Source organism: Carettochelys insculpta, chromosome 24 (genome assembly GCF_033958435.1).
Source record: "Carettochelys insculpta isolate YL-2023 chromosome 24, ASM3395843v1, whole genome shotgun sequence".
Classification (NCBI taxonomy): domain Eukaryota; kingdom Metazoa; phylum Chordata; order Testudines; family Carettochelyidae; genus Carettochelys; species Carettochelys insculpta.
In genome coordinates, this window is record NC_134160.1 from 92,773 (window position 1) to 113,288 (window position 20,516).

At 44.4% G+C, this 20,516-nt stretch overlaps 1 protein-coding gene and 1 long non-coding RNA gene across 4 annotated transcripts in view; one reads left to right on the forward strand and one right to left on the reverse strand.

The window, feature by feature from the left end:
• LOC142001421 (uncharacterized) overlaps positions 1–20,516 on the reverse strand; it is a 50,022-nt gene that overhangs the window by 15,300 nt on the left and 14,206 nt on the right. For all 3 annotated transcript variants that reach the window (XR_012642477.1, XR_012642478.1, XR_012642479.1), the window contains one exon: positions 8,745–8,916. This is a non-coding gene — a long non-coding RNA (uncharacterized LOC142001421). The remainder of the gene's footprint in view (positions 1–8,744; positions 8,917–20,516) is intronic.
• Positions 16,475–19,023, forward strand: GJA9 (gap junction protein alpha 9). Its single transcript, XM_074976619.1, has one exon. The coding sequence runs from the start codon at positions 16,585–16,587 to the stop codon at positions 18,145–18,147; it is 1,563 nt and encodes a 520-aa protein (XP_074832720.1). The 5' UTR covers positions 16,475–16,584; the 3' UTR covers positions 18,148–19,023.

A 20,516-nucleotide genomic window follows, 5' to 3' on the forward strand; every position in this document is an offset into this window, starting at 1 on the left:
CCCCCCCTGCTGCCCCTCCCACCGCGGCCCCACCTGACAGCCCCCCAGTAGAGGAGCCTGCTAGGTCTGAACGCCAGCTGGAGGCTGAGCCCTGGCCTTACCTGCCTGTGCGTCCCACCCCCACCCGGCCTCGCTGGCGACCCCAGAGAAGCAGGGGTGGTCCTTGGGACCTGGAGGCTGGTGGGGGCCATGCCCCTTCACTCCCACCCTGGAGTGATGGCTCAAAGCCGGGCCATCCACGTCCGCTCCCTCTTTAAATACTTAACCCCCACTCCTGTACATAGTTATCCTCCCAGCTGTTTGACAAAAATGAGTATTAACCACTGTTGCACTAGTTTGCAATATATACAGTTTTATTTTTCCCAACCCCATGTGCTGTGTGCTCATTTGGGGGGAGTGTGAAGGAGGTGGAGGGGAGTGTGCGGGAGGCCCACTGGGGGTGGCCAGGGTGGCGATCACTGTAGCCTCTGGTCAAAGTACTGCCACAGGGCCTCCCGGATGCGGATCCCTTCCTTGTGGGCCTGGCAACTAGGGGCAGCAGCTGGCTAGGGGTAGCCCATGCTAGACTTGGCTGCCCACCCATGCACAAAGGCCTCCCCCTTACTCTCCACAATATTGTGGAGTGTGCGGCAGGCGCCCACCACCTGGAGACATTGAGAATGCCCATGTCCAGGTGGGCGAGGAGGCAGCGCCACCACCGCTTCAGGTGTCCGAAGGTGCACTCAACTACCTGGTGGGCGTGGTTGAGCTGCTCATTAAACCGCTCCTGGCTGGTGGTGAGGTGGCCCATAAAGGGCCAGAGCGGGTATGCGGCATCGGCCACCAGGCAGAAGGGCACGGTGGTGTCCCCCAGGGGGATCTGCTGCTGGGGGATGTAGGTCCCCGCCTCCAGCCAGCTGCACAGGTCCGAGCTGTGGAAGACCCAGGCGTTGTGGGTACAGCCAGGCCAGCCCATGTACACATCCTGGAACACATGGTGGAACACATCCTGGTCCACCATGGCCTTCAAGACCATGGAATGGTAGCCCTTCCTGTTGAGGAACTGTCCCCCGCTGTGTTCTGTGCCACAGATAGGGATGTGGGTCCCATCGAGGGCCCCAAAGCAATTCAGGAACCCCAGTGCAGCGAAGCCCACGATGGCCATATACAGGTCCCCGAATTGGATGACCCTCTGGAGGAGCAGGGCATTCAGAATGCGCATCACCTGTGGGAAGGGGATGTAGGCACCCGTGAGGGTGTGCAGGGTGTGTCTGGCTCACCCTGGGCCCCCACCTCCAGTCCCCCACCCCAGGCCTCCATCCTAGCCCCCCACCCTCTGGTGGGTGCATGCCCAGGCCAACTTACCTCTATGATGACGGCCCCAACTGTGGCCTTGCTAACACGGAAGTGGTGTCCCACGGAGTGGTAGCTGTCTGGAGTGGCCAGCTTCCAGACAGCTATCATGACCCTCTTTTCAACAGAGAGGGTGTGCTGTATCTGAGCGTCCTGTGTCTCAGGGCAGCGGTCAGCCACTGACAGAGCTCGAGGAAGGTCTGCCACCTTGCCATAGAAATTCCAGAGCCACCCGTCTCCATCCTACTGCCCCCATGACAAATGGCTTCCACCACTCGGAGCTGGTGGGTGGATCCGGAGCCGGTGAGGCTCCCCTGCCAAGAGCTGCTGAGTGACCACTGGAGCTGTGGTTAACAGGGCACCCACTCTGACGTGCTGTGTTACTATTTTGACATTGCATGTTGACAGAGCCAGCCCCGGCCCATGAGTAGATAGTAGGCATCCTTCAGTCTGCATAGACTATGGATCGCGCCCTTTAAAGTTTCACTTGAATTGAGGACTTCATTTACAGCGTCTATTGTGACTATAAAGACCCACACGTGAGTGACAGTCCTTGCTGCATCTCTTGCAGATGTAGTGGGTGTCTGGCAAGTCCTTATTGTGCTTTCTGTGCGCTCGCTTCTCCTCTGCTAACTGTCTGATCTTCAACTCGCCCTTCTGAAGGCCCTTGTGTAACCCCTGCCTCCATCTGCTGCGGTTGTCTGCTAGATCTTCCCAGTCGTCCAGCTCAATGTCTACCTCTCTGAGGTCTCTCTTGCAGACATCTTTGTAACGCAACTGGGGGCATCCGGGAGGCCTTTTGCCAGAGGCTAGCTCACCATACAGGATGTCTTTTGGAATCCTTCCATTGTTCATCCTGTAGACGTGGCCAAGCCAGCGGAGTCGACGCTGCCTGAGGAGGGTGTGCATGGTTGGGATTCTGGCTTGCTCGAGGACGGCGGTGTTGGTCACTCTGTCCTTCCATGATATTCCAAGGATGCCCCTGAGGCAGCGCAAGTGGAAGACGTTCAGCCTCTTTTCCTGGCGGGCATACAGGGTCCAAGTCTCGCTGCCATAAAGGAGGGTGCTGAGGATGCAGGCTCTGTAGACTTGCATTCTGGTGTGAGTGTACAGCTTGTTGTTATTCCACACTCTCTTGCTGAGTCTGGACAGAGTTGTGGCCGCTTTTCCGATCCTCCTATTTAGCTCAGTGTCCAACGACAGGGTGTCAGTGATGGTGGACCCGAGGTAAACGAACTCGTGGACAACCTCTAACGTATAGTTGTCAATGCTGATTGATGGGGATTCAGCAACATCCTGACCGAGCACATTCATCTTCTTTAGGCTGATGGTAAGCCCAAAGTCCTTGCACGCTTTGGAGAACCGATCCAGCAGTTTTTGAAGCTGGTCTTCTGTGTGAGACACTACAGCAGCATCGTCTGCGAACAGCATGTCTCTGATGAGGACTTCTCGCACCTTAGACTTAGCTTTCAGCCTTGCAAGGTTAAACAGTTTCCCATCAGATCTTGTGTGCAGCAAGATGCCCTCTGTTGAAGATCCAAAGGCATGCTTCAGGAGGAGTGCAAAGAAGATCCCAAACAATGTCGGAGCAAGCACGCATCCTTGTTTGACGCCGCTCCTGATTCTGAAAGCATCCGATAATGCGCCATGATATTGGATGGTTCCTCTCATGTTTTCGTGGAACGACTGGATCATCTTGAGTAACCGTGGAGGACAGCTTATCTTGTGGAGCAGTTTGAATAGACCATCCTTGCTGACCAAGTCAAAAGCCTTGGTCAGGTCGATGAAGGCTATGTAGAGTGGCTTCCTCTGCTCCCTGCACTTCTCCTGCAGCTGCCTTAGAGAGAAGACCATATCAACGGTAGACCTCTCTGCGCGGAATCCGCACTGTGATTCGGGGTACAGCCTCTCAGCAATCTTCTGGAGTCTGCCAAGGATGACGCGAGCGAACAGTTTACCAGTGACGCTTAGGAGGCAGATTCCACGGTAGTTGTTGCAGTCACTTCTGTCTCCTTTGTTCTTACACGTTACAATGTTAGCATCACGCATATCCTGTGGAACCTCACCCTCTTTCCAGCACAGGCACAGTAGTTCATGCAGGGGTTCCAGGAGTGCGTCTGCGGCACATTTGATTACCTCTGGTGGTATACCATCCTGACCAGGGGCCTTTCCAGCTGCAATGCTGTCGATGGCTGTCTTCAGTTCATCCACAGTCAGCTCTTGGTCCAGTTCATCCATTACTGGTAGGAGCTCGACGGCATCGAGGGCTGCGTCAACCACAACGTTCTCGCGTGAGTACAGCTCGGAGTAGTGCTCAACCCAGCGCTCCATCTGTTTGGCTTTGTCAGCGATGACTTCACCAGATTTGGATTTCAGAGGTGCCATCTTGTTCTGGTTGGGTCCTAATACCTTCTTCATACCCTTGTACATTCCTCTGAGATTACCAAAGTCAGCACAGGTCTGAATGCTGCTGCATAGCTGGAGCCAGTGGTTGTTGGCACAGTGCCTGGCTGTCTGCTGTACTGTTCTTCTGGCCTCTATAAGTTCTTGCTGGGTACTCTGGCTCGGTGAGCGTTTGTACTCCAGGAGTGCAGCGCACTTCTTTTCAATGACTGGAATCATCTCATCAGAGTTACCTTCGAACCAGTCATTCGTGTTTCTAGCTCTTCTTCCAAACACCGACAAGGCCATGTTGTAAACTGTATCCCTCAGATGTTGCCATTTGGATGTCACATGGACGCCCCCAGGGCCGCTGCGCAGATTTTCCTGGAGGGTCTCTCTGAACTTTTCAGCTTTCTCCGAGTTTGCCGTCTTTCTGGCATCAATGTGGGGCCTTCCAGCAGGTTTAGAGCGGTACAGCTTCTTGGGTCTCAGCTTGAGCTTGGAGCAAACTAGCGAGTGATCTGTATCACAGTCAACACTATGATAGCTGCATGTCAGAAGGACGTTTTTGAGGTTATTATGCCTAGCGATGACCACATCTAGTTGATGCCAGTGCTTCGAGTGTGGGTGTCTCCACAACACTCTGTACTGTGGCTTCGTTCGGAAGAATGTGTTTGTGATGCACAGATTGTGGTACGTGCACAGTTCAAGGAGACGCTGTCCATTGTCATTCATTTTTCGCACACCGAAGTGTCCTAAGCAGGAAGGCCATGAGGCCCAATCAGCTCCAACTCTTGCATTGAAGTCACCCAAGATGTACAGTTGTTCACGAGCAGGTATTTGCGCTACAGCGGCACTAAGCACGTCGTAGAACTTGTCTTTTACTTCTGGTGTGGCGTACAGGGTTGGGAGGGAAGGGAACAGAGTTTGCCTCTGGGCAAAGCATCCTAGAGGAGCTTGGGTGTGGTGTTCCACCTGTGCCCTGCAAGGCAGCACTACCAGGAAAAGAAGTCTCTGAAGAAAAGAGCCTGAAGAGTGATGGGGGAAGGTGGACCTGGGGGCACTGAGAGCAGCTGGGGGGAGAGGGGCCAGTGCAGTGAGGAGGGCGGACATGGGAGCAGATAGGGGGTAATGGGTTGGGGAGGGTCCTATGGTGATGGTAGCTGGGGGGGGGGCAAAAGGTAGGGAGGAGGGTCCCGGGGACATGAGGTCATGGCTCCACAGGGAGCTGTGGTGATGTGGTGACAGGGAGGTATGAAGTAGTAGGATCCTTAACCACATTCTCCACACCCCACTGCCTTGTGGGTTATCCTGGCAAGGAGAGAGGCTAAGGGAGTAAACCCTGACAGAAAATCCGGAGTGGAGTCCGAAGGCGGTTCGGTGTCAACTTCTGGCACTGTCCCGGCAACTCCTGCAGCTGAGCTGGTACCAGATGTGGAGGTGATCCTCTCCTTTGGACTACATCAGTAAAGCCGAGAGGGGGACACTGGTGTCTGGGCAGCCCAGAGTCTCCATAACAAATGCCCAGGCTCGCGCCCGGAGAGGTACTCCGGCATCGCTGAACAGCGTTGCATCAACACGGGAGGCAACAGTTACCGGTTATAAGCTCTTGCTCGATTGGCGTAGAGAACGAGCGCCAGGGGTTGCCTTCGATGGTGGGAGGGATCCTCGCATCTCGCTGGACAGTCACCGCCCGCCTCAAGCTGGGCAGCCCCCAGCCAATAGGGTACTGTCCTGCCACAGTTCACCTGCCTCGCTGGGTGCGTGAGGCTTAAGGTTCCTGAACCTGACAAGTGACTGAAAGTTGGGCACCAGGCAAACCAATAAGAAAATCAACAAGAAATGAGAAACATCAACAATTCAAGCTTGCTTGCTGCAATGTGCGGACCATGCTGACCGGCTTGACTGAAGATCTTCAGGCCATCAGTGACACCCGAAAGACCACTGTCATCAACGAGGAACTGAAGAGGCTCAGAGTTGATATCGCTGCACTGCAAGAGACGCGACTCGCAGATTCGGGATCTCTAAAGGAAAAGGACTACACCTTTTTCTGGCACGGTAAAGCCCAAGAAGAACCCAGAGAGCATGGTGTTGGCTTTGCTGTCAGAAACACCCTTCTACAAATGGTGGATTTAGTGATGGGTGGATCAGAAAGATTTCTTCGGATCACGCTTCAAACTTGCGCCGGTCCTGTCCACCTGATCAGTGCTTATGCCCCATGAGTAGATGCTATGTGTCAAAGTAGCATTTTTCTAAGTCTCTACTTCAAAAGAAGCTACTTCGAAGTAGCACTCTAGTGTAGACATAGTCCAGTTGAAAACAGATGCTGACAGATCAAATAAAAAAGGGGACTGAGTATATTACACTAGCTGACCATCATCTCAGTGTTTCACCAAGGGTAGTGTAAGGCCTCTGAAAAAAGCTAAGAACTTAGTGAGCATCCCCATTAATGTAAGGTAAATATTTTAAAAAATATGTAGACTGCTGTGTTCCAGAACTGTTGGAGACGAAGCATGCCATCTGGGCAGGATGAGTCTCAGATCTTACTCAGCACTAAGAACAGTTGACAGCTATTGAGCCAGGCCAGGCCTGTGTTAAGTTCAGAGCAAATGTAAACTTGAGCTTTGATAAAGATAAAAGAAGCCAGCTCCTACATTCCCCTGTATAAAAGAAGAAGCAGCAGAAGAAGAAGAAGGGAAAAAAAAGACTGGTGCCATGAGGACTGAGCTGAAGCTAATTAAGTATTTTGATTATGAAGTGGGACAGAAGTCTGGGACTGGGTAAGAAAATGAAAAAGGACACAAAATTTTCTCTATTACAGACAAGGTACTCTGCCAGCATGAGTGTCTCATGAATAGAGATTTTCAGCTTTCAGGACTGGATAAGTGCTTTTTGGACTGCCCCTTGTCTGAGAAATACTTTATTAGACAGTGATCTCACTTATTAGTAAGTATAGGGTCTAGATTGTTTTATGTTTTATTTTATCAGTGACATTATATTTTTCAAATCATTTTACTTGCATGTATTTGAGTCTTTACTCAAGCATTATTAAATAAACTTAGGTTTAGTTTTACTACTGAAATGTCTAAGTGCTTTGTCTTAAAGAGTGTTGAACTGAGGGGAAGCAGTTAAAGGCAGGTTCAATGCTTCTGTGGGGAATGGATTGCTATACATAGTAGGCGTGCAGTAGAAAAGGAACTGGGCATGTGATTGTAACCCTGTTGGATGTGTAAATGGCTAGCATGCCTAAGGAAAGACTAAGAATTGTGGTAGCCTGGAGTCCATGTTTGTGTTGCCTACAGTTGGTAGCTGTGAGAGAATTTCCCTTGGTGGCTACAGACAAAACTCTTTCACATTGTAAGTAGGGTCATCAGCTGTCCTATTTTTAAAGGCACAGTCCCATATTTAAGCCCTCCTGCAGCTGCCCCTACCTCTTAAAAATGGGCATATTGACCTGTATTTTCTGTCTCTCCCTTCCCATCTGTACTGCTGGGTACACTGCTGGTTGAATCCGTGATTGCCAGCTGCTCCTCCACAGGCAGTCCATAACTTAACTATACTCTTGATAATGGTTCTTTTTAAAGGTATAGACTAACTTGGTAATAAAGAAATTCTTTGAATAAATTGTGCTACTTTGCGGCTACTGCTTTTTGTTTAAGTAATTGTGGACTATTTATTCTGTAGAAATCTGGCAGTTCTGTTTTGGCTGGTTTGGTTTTCTGTCCTCTCTGGTAAGTATTATTTTAAACTGCATGCCACTAGTTTGACCTTTATTTAACAAACGAGATTAGGAGAAAGTAAAATAATTTCTAAACCTTCCATGTAATTGAAAATAGAAAACCGCTTTTTTATTTTTTCTTCATAGTGGTTTGATATTTTTGTTTCATTAATTGCACAGGTATTTACTGTCTCAGCTGAAAGGTACTGCATTGTTGCCTTAGACATAATTCACTGCAAATATTATAAAATCTACACTATTCTTATTATATGGCTTTAATTGGTATATTATTTTTTCTTTATATAAGAATTAGGAACCCTGCTTCTGTCAGTTAATGTCTAAATTATCACCTGTGAAAAAGCCAGGAGTTTTCAGGTGCATAACTAGCCCCTCGGATGGAATCAGGGTTAAAGCTGCCTCCACTCCAACCAAAATCTGAAATGGCACCCCTGCAAACACGTGCCAAAGCCACAAACTGCTGAGTCAGGCTTTTGCACAGTGAAGCTTCTCCACCCTTCAGCTAAGCTTTGGAGTGATAAAGAAGAAGATATTTCCAGCCTGTTTGCACCTAGACCCTGCAGGCAATGCTCCCTGTACGCTGAGTACTTGGGTGGTCACCTGGGAGAAATTCAAATGCCACCTGGCTAATCAGCAGAGTGCTCACATGTGTTTCTATTGGTGGTACACATCCACTCATGCCTTGATACATAAAAACATTTATTCTGCTCACACATGGAAAAAATTAGAGGGAACACTGCCTGCAAGCTTCACAAGAGCCCCAGGGGCAGGGGCTTAGAAACTTCTTCACATGCTATGCCTGTCTGAGTCCTGCCTGCAGGCAGTGTGGGGCTGCTCTGACCCCTAGGCACCCTTCTCTGCAGAATCACCTCTCTGACCAGGTTTGCTGAAGGCCCTGAAGTCAGGTTTCCTGGGCCCTGCTGCACCATGCATCCTTAGGTATTTATCCTTTCCTGCCGATGCTGTAGACAGGAGGTGGCTGGATTATGTCAGTGGCCAGCTGCAGCTTAGAGCTGTTAGCTGCCTTTCTGTGGGCAGGAAGGGACAAGCAGCTTCTAGCTAAGCTAGAGGGGAGTAGAAGTGGGCAGGAGAAAACAGATGATCTCTGCAAGGATATGAGCCAAGTCATCCTTACCCCCATCCCCGCCCCCGCCCCCACCCCCACCCCCCAGGCTACAAGTAGATCCTGTCCCTTCTCTCCTACAGTGCTGAAAGGCTGCTGCTAGCTGTGTTCTGATGTGAATCCCCACCAAAATCTCGGGGTAGGGGAGGGGCTGTGACTGTGCATGCCTACCACATGTTGCCTTGAGAAGACACAGTGCCAGGTAGTAGGAGAGGCAGGTTTGTCCTGAGGATGGAGAGCACTGGGCAGGAAGTGCCGGATCAGGTCAATCACCGATGTCTCTCACACGAGGATGGGCATGTACATGAATGTGTGTGTACATGTCATCTCTCCCCATGCAAACCTTAAAAGATAAGAAGGCAAATAAAAAGACTTCAGCAATGCAGTATTTATTTTTAACAGGAACACAGTCAATACAATGTTAATTTGAATGTTGGTACTACATACTTCTGACTGATTGCCATAGAACTCACTTGAATATGAGCAATTCTAACATGTGTTCTGTATTCAGCATAGGGAAATACGGTCACCCTAATTATAAGCAAAGGGTTAACCCAGAAAAGTGTCACAGGGACTTTCTGGTGACTGTAGGAATAACTGATTATTTTGGAACAAGGTTTCATTTAACTATGAAATCGGACATGACCGATTGATTTATACTCTGTGCCAGAATTACAGGATATTGATTAATTTGTTCATGGGTTTCAGCACAAGAAGCTTACTTACCTCATTCATGGCACAATTTGCATCAGAAATTTGTCTCATTTTACAGTGAATGGATGGGCCTAAAACCAAACAGAATTGCACTGCTGGACACTATGTTATAGGTCTCAACATTATTGTTGTAATAGTCCAACTCCACGTACATATTTCCAGGGTTGCTCAGTGATACACCAAATTGGGGCAATGGCCTGTCCTGACCAGCTGCAGGAGAAAAGCATTTGATACTAAACTAACATTTTTTCCGTTCCAAATATTTTAAGAAATTTTTTAAAAAAATCTGCACTACATTTTTGCACCAATTTGCTAAATATGATAAAGCAGGAGACTGAAAGTACCATCTTTTCCAAAAGAGTTGGAAATAGAATTAGAGTTGAACATAATTCTAATCGGTTCAATAAAATTAAGCGCTTTGAAAACAGTCTTTCAAAGAGAGACTCATACTGCTTCCAGATATTGTAATGCACTCAATTTACAGACTATGCCCCAATAGTTTTAACTGCCAGCAAGACTATTTCAATTTGTTCTGATTTACTCATGAGATGTTGGGGTCTATAATCCATCTGTCTTCATGAGGCTCTTACAACAGAGCATAAGAATGGCCCATAGTGGATCAGACCAAAGGTCCATCTAGCCCAGGATCCTGTTCTCCATCAGTGGCCAATGCCAAGTTCCTTGGAATGAGCAAAATAGGTAATCAACAAGTGGTAGCTCACTCCCAGCTTCTGGCAAACAGAGGCTAGGGACACCATCCTAGCCCATTCCAGTTTATTTATTAAAAAGTCTACTTTCTTTATTGACTTGTGGTGGGGCAGCCTACGTAGAGGATGCATTCTGCGACAGCAACTGCCAGCTATCTCTACCAGACTTTGCAGGGAGACAATATAATTTTGTGCTTAAAACAGTGCATGGGGTGGGGAAAGAGGCAATCTGGATTCTATTCCTGTTCCACCAGATTCTTTGTGACTTTGCATAAATTGTTTCACCTCTTGATACCTCAGCTTTCTTAGAATGTCTTATGAGAATTTATGATCATCAGTAAGACAAAAAGGGTTTACCTCACTGGACTTCAAGCAAGCTAGTGTGGGGCAAAGAGTTTGAAATGAGAATTCTAAGAGAGAGAGAGAGAGAGAGAGAGAGAGAGAGAGAGAGAGAGAGAGAGAGAGAGAGAGAGAGAGTGTGTGTGTGTGTGTGTGTGTGTGTGTGTGTGTGTGTGTGTGTGTGTGTGTGTGTGTGTGTGTGTGTGTGTGTGTGTGTGTGTACACACTTTATATAGAACTTTTACAGTTGTAAAATATTTAAATATCTTAAGTTTAGTGCTTTGGAATTCCAGATACATGGTGTTAACATAGGGGTAAAATGTGGGATTGAAGAAATGGGAGCTCTTTTCTCCTCTTTCCTGTTCACAGACCAAATTCAGCTCTTAGCTGAACGAGTTTCATTGTTGCTGCTCCTGAAGACTACGATGGAATGATGATCGCAAAGTTTAAAAGTAAAAATACTAACATGGCTGGGAGGGAATGGGGAATAAATAGAAACAATCAAAAGACTAATGGGTTTTCAAAGAGACTTTGACAACAGAGAAGGGGGAAAGGAAGAGGCCTAAGGTTAAAGGGATGTGAAGTAGAGACCTGAGGATCAGAAGGCAAGATAACACATTGTAGGAGGTGATGGGGACAAGGGTGTTGTCACACCAGGCTTGTGATCTGGAAGCTTCTCTTAGTTGTCTGAAGAAATCCTTGTCTACCTCATCTACCTGATCTGGCAGTCTGTAGCAGACACCAACCACAACATCACCGCTGTTGCTCATGCTACAAGCTTAACCCTAAGACTCTCAGCTGGCTTTTCTCACTCCATATACTGGAGCTCTTAGAAATCATACTGCTCTCTCTCATACATTGCAACACCTCCTCCTTTTCACCATTGCTTTTTCTTCCTGGACAGTTTATACCCTTCCATCACAGTGCTCCCATTATGGGAGTCAACCCACCAAGTCTCGACTATTTCAATTATCCCATACTTCTTTGACTGTGCCAAAGCCTCTAATTCTCCCTGTTTGTTTCCCAGGCTTACATTTGTGTACAAACACCTTAGATAGTTAGCTGATTGGCATACTTTCTCTTTTCGAATCAGGTGTCCTCCTTTCTTATTCTTTCCTCCTTCCCCACTTACCTCAGGGCTTGTGCCACCATCCCCCGACAAACCTAATTTAAAGCCCTCCTCACTAGGTTTGCAAGTCTGCCTGCAAACATGCTCTTTGCTCCCTTTGTTAGGTGGATCCCGTCTCTTCCTAGCAATCCTTGCTCCCAAAACAGAATCCCATAGTTGAAGAAACCAAAACCTCTCTCTCCAACATCACCTGCGCAACCACTCATTTACTTCCATGATTCGAAGATCTCTGTCTGAACCACTTCCTTCAACAAAGAGGATGGCACAAGAACACCACTTGCGCTCCACATTCCTTGATCTTCCTTCCCAGAGTTACATAATCTGCAGTGATCTGCTCAAGGCCCTTCTTTGCTGTGTCATTCGTTCCTACATGGACAAGTAGGAAGGGGCAATAATCCGCAGGTTTGATGATTTTTAGAAGTCTCTCTGTCACATCCAGGATCCTAGCTCCTGGTAAGCAGCAAACTTCCCAAGATTCCAGGTCTGGACAGTAGATGGATGGCCTCAACCCTCTTAGGAGGGAGTCCCTGACCAACACCACCCATCTTCTTTTCTTGGGGGTAGTGGTCGTCGACCTCCCATCTCTAGGACTACGCATCCCATGCCTTCCAGCCAGTGGCATCTTCTTCTGATCCCTTCCATAAGAGCTCTCTGCCACAGCATTCTCCACCATATCACCCGTGCATACTCCTAGGGATGGCCCTCTCCTGGGCTACAGGGGGTGTGGGGAAGAGTCACTTGGCCGGTGCCTCCCTTCTATCTTTTTCCAGCAGATATCCATGTAAATCAACACGAGAAACTTTGCATTGACTTAACTCTGTAGTGTAAACCAGGCCACAGTTTAGCTCAGGGCCTACCAGGAAAGAAAGCACTGCCCTCCTTCTCTTGATGGGAGACAATACTGGCTGCAAGGAGAGACTGAGTTAGCTTGCCTGACAGATAGGTCTCTGTCAATAGGGATAATGAGAACCAGAGGAATCAGTGGAAACAAGGGTCCCATTGAAGATATGTTAGAGGACCTTGTTTTTCAGTTGTGGGGTTTAACATATGGTTCAACTGAAATCATTAAAGAAACAAAATAAACCCCACAACTGAAAAACAAGGTCCTCTAACATATCTTCACTGGGATTCCTGAAAATTCACCTTAAACCTGAAGAAAACTCTGTCTCAAATTATAAAGTTAACCAGGGAAAGGTGCGAAACTTTAATCTTTAAATTTGTAAATCAGATTGGCGAGCCTTCTCAAATCCATAATTCCCATAAGATTCCCTACAATTAACAACCAACAATTGGATGTTATGTCCTTATGGGCCATAAAAGGATGCTGCAAAGGCAATCCAAACACAAGACCCCAGGAAAACAAATGTCAATACTCACACCATTAGGTCCAGACTACCACTCTCACCAAGTAAATAAGGCTAAAATACTGAAATTGTTTATATTTATACAAATATTAATACATATATACATATATATAAACTGAAAGATGATATTGCTCAGCAGTTATAAGAAATGAAATATCTACAACTGAATGACAACTTGTTTTATAGAATGTGTGTGTATTTTTAAAAATAACCCTGAATTTCAGCCCTTTTATTTAAGAGGACCTGTCATACCCTTTCCACGTCAGAGCTGCTTGTGCCTAGCCATAGAGATCCACCAGAATTTCCAGCAAACATAAAAACAATGAAAGTTTCCTTAAAAAAATCAACTGTGGGTTCTGGCACTACATATCAAAATAATATTTATCCTCCTTATTCATCTGAGATTAAAAATAATATTTAAATTTGGTTATTAAAATGCTTGAATCCCGAACAAAAGTGTTAAAGCCTGTTGGCAGGCTCTAAGCACCTTACTCAGAGACTTATCATTGCCTTGTATATGTACACATGGAATTCCACACCGCCTGCAACTCTTGTACTGTCTTCTGTGTGGGATGATCAGCCATCACCACCAATGACTGCCAAACTAATGGTGCTGCACTGCCAAGAAATCCAGTGGGTTGCCCTGGGACTGAGGTGGGAGCACAGAGCCTCTGTTCCCATGACCCTTTGCCTTCTTTCTTTACCTACCTTTTATAGTGTGCCAGTCATGGATGGACTCCTAGGGACCTTCCAAGATTCACAGGTGGAATGTGGATGAACGACTTCTTCCACAGAGGTCAAACCCTACCCCTCTCAAGGGCCAATATGGAGGAAAACTCCAAAAGGGGAACCTGACAGAATATTCTTCCTCAATTCATAGGTCTCTCCTGCTTGTCTTTCCATACTCAGAGGATTCAAATACATGACTGTCCAGCCATATTTACATGGACAAAATCCCACTGGGTCTACTGAATTTTTCTATATTTGTCTCTCTCTGAGGGAAAAAAATATATAGCTGTTTTAAATCAGCAATGTTGGATCATTTAAACTATAAATAAGTTGAAGACAAAGGGTCAATACATGGTATCACTGCAATATGTTTTTTTAAAAGTACTGTATAAAAGAAATAGGATTCTCACAAGAATGGAGATTGTCCTGATGAATTACCAAAAAAGGCTGAGGGAGAGGAAAGAAGCCTAGGCTCCTAGCACTCTGCATTTTTGGATGTTAGAAGTGATTGCTACACTCCATCAGGTTAACTTTGGTCATAGTTAAATTTTGCTAGAAGGCACAGTAGACTGAACAACAGATTGATTTTTTCCTGACTATAAGTTCAACGTGCAAGGCTGGAACTCCATTAAAGCCACCAGCAATGGAGAAAGCTCTCTTCTGACATTTTCTGAAGTCTCTGAGATAGATGAAAGATGAAAAAGAATGCAACTTTTTATTGGATACCACAGTGTTCTTATGTGACACATTTTAGTAGAGAAAGGTATGTTTTAATTATTGGTGTTTCTTTCATCCAGCTAATTAATTACCAATTTAAATTATATTGTTTCTCTCTGGCAGGCTCTCTTCTTGTATAAAATGTCTCCTGCATTAATGCTACAAGTATTTTTAGTATACCAGATAACAGGGGCCTATTAACTTACACTTGCAGCATATTGTAAAGTGTCAGCATAATTGTTGGTTTTATTGCTACAAAAACACAGTAAAACAGTTTCTTTGTCAATGCATTGCCTAATATTCAATAAATAATTTAAAATTTTTAAATAATCCTATCAGATATTTTCAGGATATTTCACTGTAAAACAGAAAGCAGCAAAAATTCTTTGCGGCCAGTTCAAGACTTGTGATTTCATGAAATACTACCACCTTTATTTTTTTTCCTATAAAATTTTAGGCAAATGCTGTCAATTTTTCACTGCGTTTTTCTTAAAACATTTATTTTAATAAACCATGACCACAGTTCTCATTACGTGCTACTTATTCACTGATTACATATGATATTTATATCATATACAAATTTGACAGAAAAAAGGACAGACATTGATCAGAAATTATGGGGTTCTCTCTTTAGTATAATCATCCACAACATACTAGTCAGAATTGTGAATTCACAAATATAAGCTCAAAAAACTCTGAAAAATATTTTTTTTAATTCTAACATACTTCAGAACTCAAGCTACTGAATTATTTTGTGGTCTCAAATTATCATAACTAAAGCATGATCAACTATGATAAACCTGATTTTCTGATATACTTGAAAAACTGCTGGTCCCATTGACTTTTGCTGCAGTTGATAATGTTAGATAGTTCTGGAAACAAGGATCTGAAAATGTCTTTACCTCTTTACTCACACAGAAGGAAAGTCTAGTTGCCTTCACATGAGTGCACAATTCAACTCACAGTGATACTGCTCTGGCACAACTATTTGCAGGATGACAGAATACAGAGAGGCCATCAAAGATTTTACAGTTCTTTGAATGCAGTGAAGCAGCGTGCCACAGCAGCTGTCTCCACAGAGTGTGTGTGAGATGGTTCCTAGAGAGAAGTGAATGGCATGGGTAAGACAACCAGTCTCTGCCAATCTCCGTATGCATTGTTAGACAAATCCTTGTGTAATCTTATTTGTTTAAGCTTTACATGAGTGAGGTGCCTTCCACCATAAATGACAATTGTTCAAATGAGAGAGAGTGTAAGTTTTGTTAGACAGCTTCTTTTGGTGAGAGGGGGAAGCTTTTGAGCCACAGAGAACTTCTTCAGGTCACATGACTTTTAGAAACTAATAGAACTAGTATCTCAAGAGAAGAAAGTTGTCCATTGTTTTCCAACTATCAGAGGGGTAGCCGCATTAGTCTGTATCTTAAAAAACAACAAGAAATTCTGTGGCACCTTATAGACTAACATATTATGGAGCATAAGCTTTCGTGGGCAAAGACCCACTTCATCAGATGCACATAGTCCAGACTTCTTCAGGGTAAAAATGCTGCTGAGAAGCATAATTAAAAAAATAAAATCTAATAGATCATTCTCAGCTATCAGCTTAGTGGGATAATGACAGTTCTAAAAACTGTTCTGAAAAATCCATTAAACATGTTCACTAAGTAATGTTTTAGCAAGGGAATCATAACTAAGAAAAGGAATTGTAACTAATGGCTACAGCTTTTCTTTAAATTCCATATATTATATTTGACCTTTATTTATACCAGATAAAAGCCTTCTGATTTTTGTGGCTTTCAACCCTCTTTGTAGCTCTTCTGATTTCCCTGTTATGTGTCTTTGTAGGAATAAGGAATAGCCAGGAATCATCAGAAGTTACATTCCTGAGTATAAAATGTATGTAGATTTGAAATTCTTTCTATAGTTATTTAGATATCAATTAAAGTCATATTTAGTGGACTGTAATAACCTCAGTAAGGTCCCAGTTCTGCAAAGCACTAAGCATGTCACTTCCCAGTGACTTCAGCGGGCAATGAGGATGCTTATGTCAGGTATGATTCGGTCCTACTAAGGTAATTTTTATTTTTACTTTGAAAAAGAATACAAAACATCACTATATTGCTGTTGTACCTGAGATGTCAAAACCTCAAGCAATTACTCAAAGAAAGAATAATGCTCTTTATGAGCTAGATTATGTTTTGAATATGAGAGTATCAGTGTTATCTTTTGTGTTATATAGTACAGAAGGGCTACAACTGTGACAATATATTATGTTTATCTTTCGTGGCTTTTAGTGCTAAGATGGCAGAGTAACCATGGGAGACTGGAATTTTCTTGGTGGCATCTTGGAGGAGGTCCATATTCATTCCACTATTATTGGAAAGGTCTGGTTAACTATCCTATTCATATTTCGAATGCTTGTCTTAGGAGTGGCAGCTGAAGATGTCTGGAATGATGAGCAGTCAGAATTCATATGTAATACAGAGCAACCTGGTTGCAGAAATGTTTGCTATGACCAAGCCTTTCCTATATCTCTCATAAGATATTGGGTCTTACAAGTTATATTTGTATCTTCACCTTCGTTGGTTTATATGGGTCATGCTTTATACAGACTAAGGGCTTTGGAAAAAGAGAGACAAAAGAAGAAGGCACAAGTGAGAATGGAACTTGAAGGAGTTGAACTAGAAATGACTGAAGATCGGAAAAGACTGGAGCGAGAACTCCGGCAACTGGAGCAAAGAAAACTCAACAAAGCACCCCTGAGAGGCTCCTTGCTCTGCACTTATGTGATACATATTTTTACCAGATCTGCAGTTGAAGTTGCATTTATGATTGGCCAATATCTTCTGTATGGTTTTCATCTCAATCCTCTTTATAAATGCCAGCGAGAGCCATGTCCAAACATAGTTGATTGTTTTATATCAAGACCAACTGAAAAGACAGTGTTCATATTATTTATGCAGTCAATAGCAATTGTATCCTTGTTTTTAAACATTTTAGAAATTGTCCATCTAGGGGTCAAAAAAATTAAAAAGGGACTCTGCGGACCTCATAAAAGTAGGGATTACTTTGAAGATTTCTGTATAAGTAAATACAAGAAAAACTCTATAATACCCCACCCTTGTATGGGAACATGTGTAACTTCACAAAAAACTCAGCCTTCTGCCCCTACTGGTTATACCATGTTAACGGAAAAACAAACTGACACAACAGTCCGTGATGTTCTAAATTCGTCTTCTGCATGCCAATCACTTAAAAACAACCATACTGAAAACAGCAACAATCACATCCATGATGAACAGGAAAGTAAATTACCACATGAGATGCAAACTAATACTTTGGACTGTCATCCTCGAAATACCAGCTCAAATAATGATGGCTTAAATAAGGTATTTGGGACAGAAATGAATGGTTGGCAACAAGATGAAAAGAAACATTGCACCAGAGGCATGCATTCTAATCTAGTTTCTCCTCCAGGTCGGTGCTTGGGAAGCCTGGCTGAACAGCCACCTGGAAGTTCACTGCACCCTGATATGACTTCCCCTATTTCAATTAACTGTGTTCGAAAGCTACGTGGAATCAGTTCCCCATGGAACTGTTCTACAGTAGTTGAGAGCGAAGGGTCACCAACAGATTCTCCTTCCACAAGCAGCAACCGAGGAAAAGACAGCTTCAGTGGAAGCATAGCACAAGGCCTTTCCAACACTGACCTAAGAAAAATCAGCAGACCAGACACCCCTGATTCCATAGGTGAACTGAGCTCAGAATCCAAACAGAGCAGAAATTTTGAAAGTCCTCAAGCTCTCTCTCCCTCTCGGCGAACATCACTGGCAAGTAATGCCAGCAGCAGGCGTGCCCCCACAGATCTTCAAATCTAAGTGTTTGTTACCTTACCTATACCTTACATGCATGAGATCTGAGGGAAACAGGGGCATTACTAGACACCAATGTAGCATGAACTGTAGCACTTTGTAATTGTCCTTAAGTTAATCACCTTTCACCAACTCTTTTACTAAGGTAATGCATGCAAGGCAAACCTCAAATCTATGTATCACTTCAATCTAAACAGACTTGTTTTTCAGGGGAGCAGTGGGGGGGGAAGGAAATGGGCAAGACAGAGTGATGAATGTGTGTGGAGGCCTTGTGTCTCTGTTTCATTTTTGTCACTCTCACTTCCACATACCTTCATGCTGACTCAGACTTGCTTGCTGCAATTGCTTTTGAAAAGCACCTTAGTGGGGGTTTCATGTGAAGGATAGGGAACATGTGTTATCTATTTTGTTTTAAGGGAAAATACTGAAAACAATGGATGAGCTGCCCCCTCTCTATATCTGTGCAGCCCAAATATCATGAAGCACCTGTGAAATATAAAAAGTATTTATATAAGGCTGGAGAGAAGTTAGGACTATACCACATAGCCTGTATGCTCCCAGGAGCAGCCTGTGCTGTTTTGCTGGTCAAGGGGGAAAATGTTTTCAGCAGCCTCTCCAAGTAAGGAGTGAAGCACAAAAAAAAACAAAACAAACCACACATTCCCCCCAAACTAGAAAAGTAAAGAGGCAACACAGCCCTCTGGAAAGTTGTTGCCCAGGGTGACTACTTTGCTCACTCACTCTTAGAACAGGCCATGCATGCTCTATTCTGTGGCTCCATGAGTCAAATTCCAATGTTTGAGCAGCATTTGCATCACTGATAATGCCACATCAGGGTTAAAACAAGGGGAAAAAAAGCCTATGCAATAGAACAGTCATTTATCTTTTACCATTAACCATGTTGCATACGCTGAAGTACATACTATTCTTGCATAGCTTGCTAAATCCATCTACTTTAGGTTTTTCTTTGGTATTTATCACGTTACCATGAGGTAAATACCTATTTGTTTATTATTCTGCTGATACTGCTAAATGGCAACCTTATCATATACTAGATAGACAATATATTCGAGTTTACAATCACATGATAGTCCACTTTTTCATTTTCTGAATTTAATTGGGCATACTTAAATTTGCACAAATATTATTTGCATCAATTTCCTAATTTTTAAAAGAAAAATACCTATGCTTAATGTATTACTCCTTTTGTACTGTATAAATAATACATAGATAGCAATAACGTAACTTTTTAAGTGATCCTGGCTGGGCTTGGAAGTTCAAAGCTCAGTTCACTGAATTGTGCAGGTGTCCATCAAAGAATTTATATAGTCTGCTGCTTCTGTCTGGAGACAGTTTACTGTATGGATCACTCACATCGGCTACACCTGCACTACAGAGATCTTTCAAAAGAAGCCCTTCCAGAAGATCTCGTCCAAAAGAACTTCTTTCAAAAGAGAGTGTCCACGCAGCCATTCTTTTGAAAGAATGGGCCAGTGATCAAAAAATCAGGTGCCATGAAGACTGCTCTTTCGAAAGCAGGGCACTGTGGAGCGCCTCCACGCGTTTTCTTTCAAAAGAAGCTTTCAAAAGAGGGCGTTCTTCCTGAAACGGGGAAGGAAGAGTGATTTTGAAAGAAGTGCCACATCTTTTTGATTTACTTTTGAAAGGACACTTTTCACGTGTAGACACTCTGTTGGATCTTTCAAAAGAACTTACCGGTTTAGACAGAGCCATAGTCATGGCTGCACATCTTATCTTTGCAATGGAAAAGCAAAAATGAAATTTAGATGAAATTAAAACTTCCAGATTTGCATATGGAGAAACTGAGGACAAGGCATTATTTTTTACAAGGTAACTGTATAATTCTTTGGTTTTCCTGCATGAAGCAGCCCAACTGAAATCTACTCCCCACAGTGGTGGAGATATTTCAATCACACTATTATTCAGACTCGATCATGATATTCAAGTGAGCACTATTTACATCCCAAGTGTCAAAACTATGTGAAACTATGTGTGAGAGCTGATTCAAAGCATATTGAAATCAATGAGAGCTTTTCCAGTGACCGGAACGGGCTTTCGATCAAGCCTTTAAAGTTATAGAAACATGTGTCATAGGGTTTCCAACTTTCTAATTGCAAAAAACAAACACCCTTGCCCTGTCCTCTGCCCTGAGGCACTGTCCCACCCCTTCTCTCAGGTCCTGCCTCCTCCTCCTGTTGCTTGCTCATTTTCACTCACTTTCACTGGGGAAGGCAGGGAATTCGGTTTGGGATGCAGGCTCTGTGAGGGAGACTGGATGCAGGAGGAGGTTCAGGGCTGGGGTAGGGGGCTGGGTTAGGGGATTGGGGTGTAGGTTCTGGGAGGGAGTTAGAGTA